At 40.7% G+C, this 7325-nt stretch overlaps 1 protein-coding gene across 1 annotated transcript in view; it reads right to left on the bottom strand.

Annotated features, from left to right (window-relative positions):
* Window positions 1–230: 230 nt before the first annotated feature.
* LOC137984990 (short transient receptor potential channel 4-like) overlaps window positions 231–7325 on the bottom strand; it is a 19399-nt gene continuing 12304 nt past the window's right edge. Inside the window, exons 6-7 of the mRNA XM_068832380.1 lie at window positions 5280–5345; window positions 231–2491 (exon numbers count right to left, since the gene is read on the bottom strand). Coding sequence (XP_068688481.1) covers window positions 2282–2491; window positions 5280–5345 — 276 coding nt within the window. The 3' untranslated portion in view covers window positions 231–2281. The remainder of the gene's footprint in view (window positions 2492–5279; window positions 5346–7325) is intronic.

Here is a 7325-nt window from a genome sequence, read left to right on the forward strand (position 1 = left end):
CAGACTTTTTTTTTTGCCGAATTTTCACTAAAAATCAGTTGAAAGAGGTACATAGCAAATTATTTCAGCCGAAAATTGAACTCTGGAATATCCTGCAACGTTTTGGAACGTGTTACATACTTACCTTCAACAACTATTAGTTCCCGTTGATAGAAAGTCATATTCCCAGACCTCCTCATCTCAGAATAAATTAAAACACAAGACACAACAGCAGAACTTGGACTCCGCTACTTAAGTGTCTTTTATTAATATAATATATAGCTAAGTTCAGTGTAAGTTTAAATAAATTTGACTACAGACTTCTTCAAAGCCATTTAAACTTTCTAATACTGTATAGTACGTGTAATGTGCTGTAAGCTACAACGTAGAAAATGTCACTTTGAGAAACTGTACTCTACCGCATTTCACTAGAAACCATCGCCTTACAAGAAACTGTAAGACGTTAGTGTTGTGTCAGTCTTTTCTCGTTTCTTGGGGTTTCGTTCAGTTGCAATGAACTAAGGTTACAAGGTTTTAAATAACTGTAAAAAAAAATGTTGAATTACTGCAGAATTAAAGGACCGGTACAGTAGTCATTTAGTTGCAGGCCATAATTGGACCCTGCACCGTTAATACGATCACTCCGTCCGTTCATTTGACCAATTGGTGGTCGTATAAACGAGGTCCACTGTCCACATACTCGGAACCTTAAAAAGGAAGATGTTGTTTTTTTTGTTGCTTTTGTTGCTGGGGATTTTATATTCTGTCTTTTAGGATTTGGGGCGAATTTCCACCATTTCACGTCTTAGGATTTGGGGTGATTTTCCGTCATTTCGCCATTCCGTCATTCCATGTTTTAGATTTTAGATTTGCCCCTAACCAACTGTGTGCAGTAAAAATATATGCTTATTAAACAACGAAAATTTACGCGAAGTTCTTGAAATAAATTATGCACCGATCAAATCGAAACTTCAACTTCAAGCCTCACGACTGAGTAATGACATTGCTTAAGATTTGAAAGAAAAGCGAAGATCAAAGAGGAAAATGAAATACTTGCACGTGTTCAATTTTGTTCATACATACATTTGATATATTTGAGGTCGATACGTGACATAATCATGACACCGACTGATCGATCGCCGAACATGTTTGTTTCCCGTGGATGGAAACGCCTCACTTGCCTTCTTGCTTGGCAAAACCTTTTTTTCTACGAAAACTGTCAAGCATACTCTCCTTTTCGAAAAGGGAAACTGCTCAGTTGTCGACAATAACTACAACTACAGTGTCGATAATTACATTTTCGACCACTTTTTCTAGTGTTTGGGGATAGGAAGTTTAGTTGTCGAGAACTATCGTATTTTGACCGTGTCTGCGTTGTCACTGGTCAGTTTTTTTTTTACTAACAACAGGCGCAGTGAATGTTCCAAGTTCTCACGGGAATAATTTTGTAATCGGCAACGAAATACTCCAGTGTGTTAAATGCTTCCATCGGACAGAGCTAGTTGTTGATGACTTCCTGTTGTCGATGTAAGATAGTTGTTGACAAATAAATGTCTAGTCTGTGGAGGCGATTAAGACCTTAAGAAGTTTTACAGGTTCGAGCCGTGTTAAAGCCTATTAAATATTTTGCAGGCTATAAATAATTCGCTTGTGATCCTCTTAGAAGAATGCCTAAAGTGAGAGGTCAGCTAGAGGCCCATAACTAGAAGAGTCAATCTCTCTCATTTGGCCGCTTGGCCCATCAGTTTACAGTATTATCTCAATGACCGCAACCCTATTGATTGGTTCGTAACCAACTAGCCGCACAAGGGAGATTGCTCGAGCTAAACGCAAAATCGTGAGCAGAACGCAATGGATGCCGCTAAGTCTTGATCCCACAGTGCAGGGATGGCGCAATGGTGAGAGAACTCGCCTCCCACCAGTGGCCTGGGTTCGATTCCCAGTCATAGATGGGGTCTCCACTTTGCACCGAAAGGGTTTTCTCCGGATATTACGGTTTTCCCCTCTCAAAGAAAAAAAAAAAAAAAAAAAAAACCTGAATTTGATTTGATTTGCGTTGATTTGTTAATTTCAATTTACATTGTGCCCAATTAGTGCTCCAGCGCTAGAAGATTAGCCACTTAAGTCAAGTTCCTTTCCTGTCCTTTCCACAAACATCTAGCAGTAGCCATGTTAAAAATAGGCAATACCGTAAACTGATGGGCGTCATCCCATTGCAGATCGAGACTTTCTGCGAAGGCTGATTTACAAACTATAATCGATTTACAGTTGCGATTCCGTTGTGAGTACCTTAGCAGCGGACTTACGAGGTTGCTTTAATTAAGGCAAACTGTAGTGAATGTAGTGTTTGTGTGATTTCCTTTATTTTGGTTTGTATCTCAGCTGGCGAAGATGTCTCTTCGTTGGGTTCTTCGGCTGCTGTCTCCTTCCAAAAGGACACTTCTTGCCTGGCCGCTGTTTTGTCGTTTCCGGAAAAATAACGGTGGATGAGATTTTTTAATACGACTCGGCGCTGCAACAGAACAAGCAAAAGGACTTTCATTACGAGCTGATTAAATACAGAGATAGACCAGCCTTAATTAATTCAACTGTCAACGACGTCAGCACTATATCTAGTTGGGCGGGACAGGGGGTCAAAACCTCCCGCTTCCCGTACCTTGCTCTCCCACTTCCCGTTGTTCCTTTATCTCCTGGGTCCCGCCCTTTTCAGTCCTGCTCCCGTCCTCAATAAATGAGGAGACTCAAAACACATCTTGGTCATTTAGCTACCTAATTCTTAAGTGACGACGGTCTTAATTGTTCCAACTTGCAATTCTTAATTGTCTCCTTTTCTGATACTGACCTAGTCTCAATTTATGTGTCTTTGATACGCTCTATTTTTTTTTGTCTGAAATGCTGGAAAGAGTCCAGAAACGAGCTTTTGGTATCATCTTTCCCAAGCAAACCTACAGCAGGGCCCGTGAACTTGCTGACTGCCCAAGGTTGAATGTACGCCGCAATGATCTTTGTATTAGAACTTTAAAGAAAATTGACTGGAAGGGTCCTCTCTCAAAGCACCTGACAATGACGAGGGTGAGCGCGCATGGACGTACGATGAGAAATCATACCCACAGAACCCTATATAAGTGTAGAACGGAGCGGCTTAAAAGAAGCTTTCTTCCTAGTGCAATAACTTTTTTTAATAATAATATTTAGAATCTACATTTTTATATAATCTTTAAATTCAATATGGTTTTTAATTTTTTTTTTTTAATTGTAAGTATATATCGCAGTTTTTTTTAAATGCGAAAATGTGTTTCAATAAAACTATTATAACGCTTCCTGGGGCGGATCCAGGTTTCCGATTAAAGGTGCTACCAAAGGCGGCGCCCCTGTCAGCGACCCGGGAAATTATGGCATTTTTAGTCGTCGGAAACGCGTTTTCAGCAATCAGTCCGGAGTTTGTTGGGATCATAAAGTCATTAAAAAATGGAAGTGGGATATGACGAACTTGCAGCGAAATATCGCCGCGTAGTGAAATCTTTAGTCCGTCCTGATTCGCTGTCACAAGGAGCAAGTCCCCAAGAGGGTGTTCCATGCACGGACTCAGATCTTTCACTACCACACCGAAAATGCTAAGATCTATTAAAATGCGGCTGTTTCCTGGCAGCCGCTTGACATTTCATGACCTATGACGTAACCATCGTGAAAGGGTTTACAATTTCACCGGAAGTAAGCCCGTTTTTCGGTCCAAGCGCGAATTTTTGTTTGCTTGATTGCTCAGAAGACGCTAATGCAATTCAGATATCATTTGGGTTCTTGTTTTCATTATATTGTATTGTATTGTAACGCGTTAATAGATGACAACAAGTAACGTTTGCATTTATCTCCCGCATCCCGCCCTTTCCTCACCCGATTCCTGTACCCCTCCCGCCCTTATTCTCTCGGGCTCCCACCCCCTGTCCCCCTCCACTATCTACCTAATGGAACCCAGGTCAATTCCAACTGACTCCAAAAAAATTAGTTCTTCGTTGGGGTGCAGAGAAATACCAATACTGGTTGAAGAGCTCTTAGAGGAGAAGGCCAAAGTGCACTGAATACACTTAGCCTTTTTAGACTCTGATTTCCTATAATTTAGTTTCAGAACTTGTTCCCGCGTGGTAAGCCTCTGACAATCTGGGAGACCCAGATTTCCACCTAGTTGCTGGGAGACCCAGATTTTTTGCACACTGGCATGAGTTTCCAAGATAACGATGGCCTAAAAAACATTTTCTGTATGAAACATTTGGGAACGTGCGCCTGTAGAACTTAAAACCCTTTGTTATGGTGCATTTAAGGAAAAAGTAAAAATAGATATTGCTTTTTCACCATTCATTGTGATATCAATATGTTATTTATTTACGCCATGTTCAGTAAATATTCACAAATATGTAAGAAAACATTTTGTGTGTTATATAATGACATTAAATATCATATCCATCTTATCATTGCACTTGAATTATGTAAGCAAAATTAATGTATTAGATCGCCTTGTTCACATTTTTTTGTATTTTCTTGATCGTCAAGCTTCCCTTGTTTCCCTTGTTTTGTTTAGTCCCTTGTGGTAGTGACTAGGTATGGAGAGAGGTTTTGCTTCCTTGGCCACTACCCACTTTTAAATAAAAGATCTTATGATACGTACTTTTTATCCCCTCCTGTTTACTATGGTTTTATTCATAATGATAATAGGACTGAGTGGAATACAATTCTGGGAGTAATTGGGCGAATAATTTCAAAATAGCGCGAGTCCTAATTGAGATTTCGATTACTCCTAGTCGTTTCATGCCATGGAAACCGGGATAAGCTCCGGCCTGATGGGCCACTTGGCTCGTATGCAGACTTTATCAAATTTGATCCAACATCATCCAACATATTGCAACATATCGCAACACAGTGCCCAAACGTATGCAGCATGTTGTGTCCAACAATGTTGCAAGAAGTTGCGTTGAAATGTTGCGAGCGTTTGGCCTTTAAAACAGTAAACTTGCGTTGGATGATTGGGGAGGTTGATCGGGAAAACAACAACTGAGAGCCGACCATGATAAGTATCGCTTTTGTTTCACCCTCCGACACTTTTCTCTGACCTCCAGTCCCGATAATGGAAACATTTGAAAGGAAACGAAGAAAGATATTTGGCATGTACATTTTGGCATCATCGCCCATACGTAAAAGCGATTAACTTGAATGATTGATAACATAGTCTTGATATCGTGTTTTCGAACACTCCTCAGAGTAGGTTGAGAATTCGCTTTAATTTTAGAGACACGTTTTTGTATACTTACTCTTTTAATATTTGTAGTTATTCTCGTAGTAGTTTTCTTCGATTTGTTGTATCCAAGACCGTCACACTGAAAGAGAGCGAAAAAACGCAATTAATTATCACATAACGTACTATAATAAATCGCCATTTAATAGTTGAGGGGTTCAAGAAATTTTCGAGCGGTTGGATAGCTCCCTACAGCGTTAACAAATATTGCTTGATTTTCATCTGCAAAAGAGGCATTGAAGGTTGCATCTCATCACTTACAACCTTTGCGCGGAAATTGCATTTCGTAACAGCTAAAGACAAGAATTGGAGACCTTTCTTAAAAACTATGAGAAACAAGACAAACAAAAATAGGGGGAAATACTTATGGAAAAGTATGAACTCAAAACCCTTTACAGGAATCTTAATTTATGACGTTCCATATGTTTAAAGTGAGGAATGGACCTGAAAGGAAAATTGGAATGGTCATCCATGTCAATTGAGCAACAAGGAAGGAGGGCTCCGTAAACGGGATTCGAACCCAGGACGGCGCGATTACGCTGCACTTTCTCCGCCAACTGAGCTATCAATCCAGCTTGGTACTCGTTAATTGCGAGTTACCTCAAGTTGTCTCCCGTAAGACATATATTGTGTATTCAGCATGTTGTATGCTTACGAAATGAGGGCCCTTATAAGGGAATCTTTGCTGACGTAATTGTTATTATTATTATTTTTTCATTAACATCCGAGTTTGCTCTCAGAAAACATTATGCTATTTACAAAGTAAAGCAACCATATTTAACGTCGATAACTCGTAACAGTAATTCAACTGACAAACCTGAGGTCAACGGTGCGCTCATTTTACTCCCCCCTCTCCATCAGTGCTCCGTTTTACGGGTATTTAAAGCTACTTAGCTACATGGAAAGGAAAGAAGTCGAAACAAGGATGCGAGATCCGGGAATCGAACTCAGGACCGCTTGCACCAAGGCCGCGCACTAACCAACTGTGCCATCCTTGCTCCAAATTGACTTCAAAAGGTCAAAAAACTTGCAAACGTAGTTAAATCTCGAATTTTAAGCCTTTTAGCTTTGATAACTAGCCATTTCAGTTATTAGCCATCAAAATGATACCATACACCTGACCTGACCCCAGTTGTTTGAAGGGTGGATAGCGCTATCCGCTGGCTATAATTCACTAACCGGTGGATAACTCAATTGGTTTTGCTAGTAGTTATCCGCTGAATAGTGATTTATCCGGTGTAAAATTACAAATTTTTAAAGTATCATTGCTCAGAGATTATCTGGATCCTTTGTGCAGATTATGCAAGAAAAATGATGAGACCGTAAATCACGTACTAAAGCCCCGTGCAAACGCTCGCAACATTGTTGGGCCCAACATGTTGCGAGCATTTGCACACCATGTTATGTGTTGATGCGTGTTGTTGCGACTTGTTGGACGTTGTTGGATGAAGTTTGAAACTGGTCAAACTTCAGAGCCAACAAGTGCCAACATTTTTATTGTTTCGCGGTCATCGAAGCGTGGTCCAACAATGTTGAGTTCGTTTGCACAGCACATCCAACAATGTTGCGCCGGCGCACGCGCACTACATACCACGTATCCACACAAATACATGCGAACAAGAAATCAACATGGCGTCGGAGATGGAAAACGTCTCAGAGTCCTTTGTATTCTCATCTAAAGACCCAACATGTTGTGACTTGTTGCGAGCGTTTGCACACATCGGCTAACATCGCGCATCAAGAGACAACATGGTTGGGCCCAACAATGTTGCGTGTTGTTGCGAGCGTTTGGACGGGTCTTAAGTGAATGTCCAAAGCTAGCCCAGACGGAATACAAGCGCCGTCATGACAACGTGGCCAAAGGTATCCATTGGGACTTTTGCAAGCACTATGGAGTTGACTGTGGAGATAAGTCGTATGAACGCTCCCCAGAACCAGTGGTTGAAAACACAAATGTAAAGATGGAAGGATGACAGTATTATTGGGAAATGCTTTGAATGATTAAAGAGCTGGAACTCTTTGTCCCTAACACGTCATAGCTGGTATGCATGGACTTTACGAA

This window comes from Montipora foliosa, chromosome 2 (genome assembly GCF_036669935.1).
Source record: "Montipora foliosa isolate CH-2021 chromosome 2, ASM3666993v2, whole genome shotgun sequence".
Lineage (NCBI taxonomy): Eukaryota > Metazoa > Cnidaria > Anthozoa > Scleractinia > Acroporidae > Montipora > Montipora foliosa.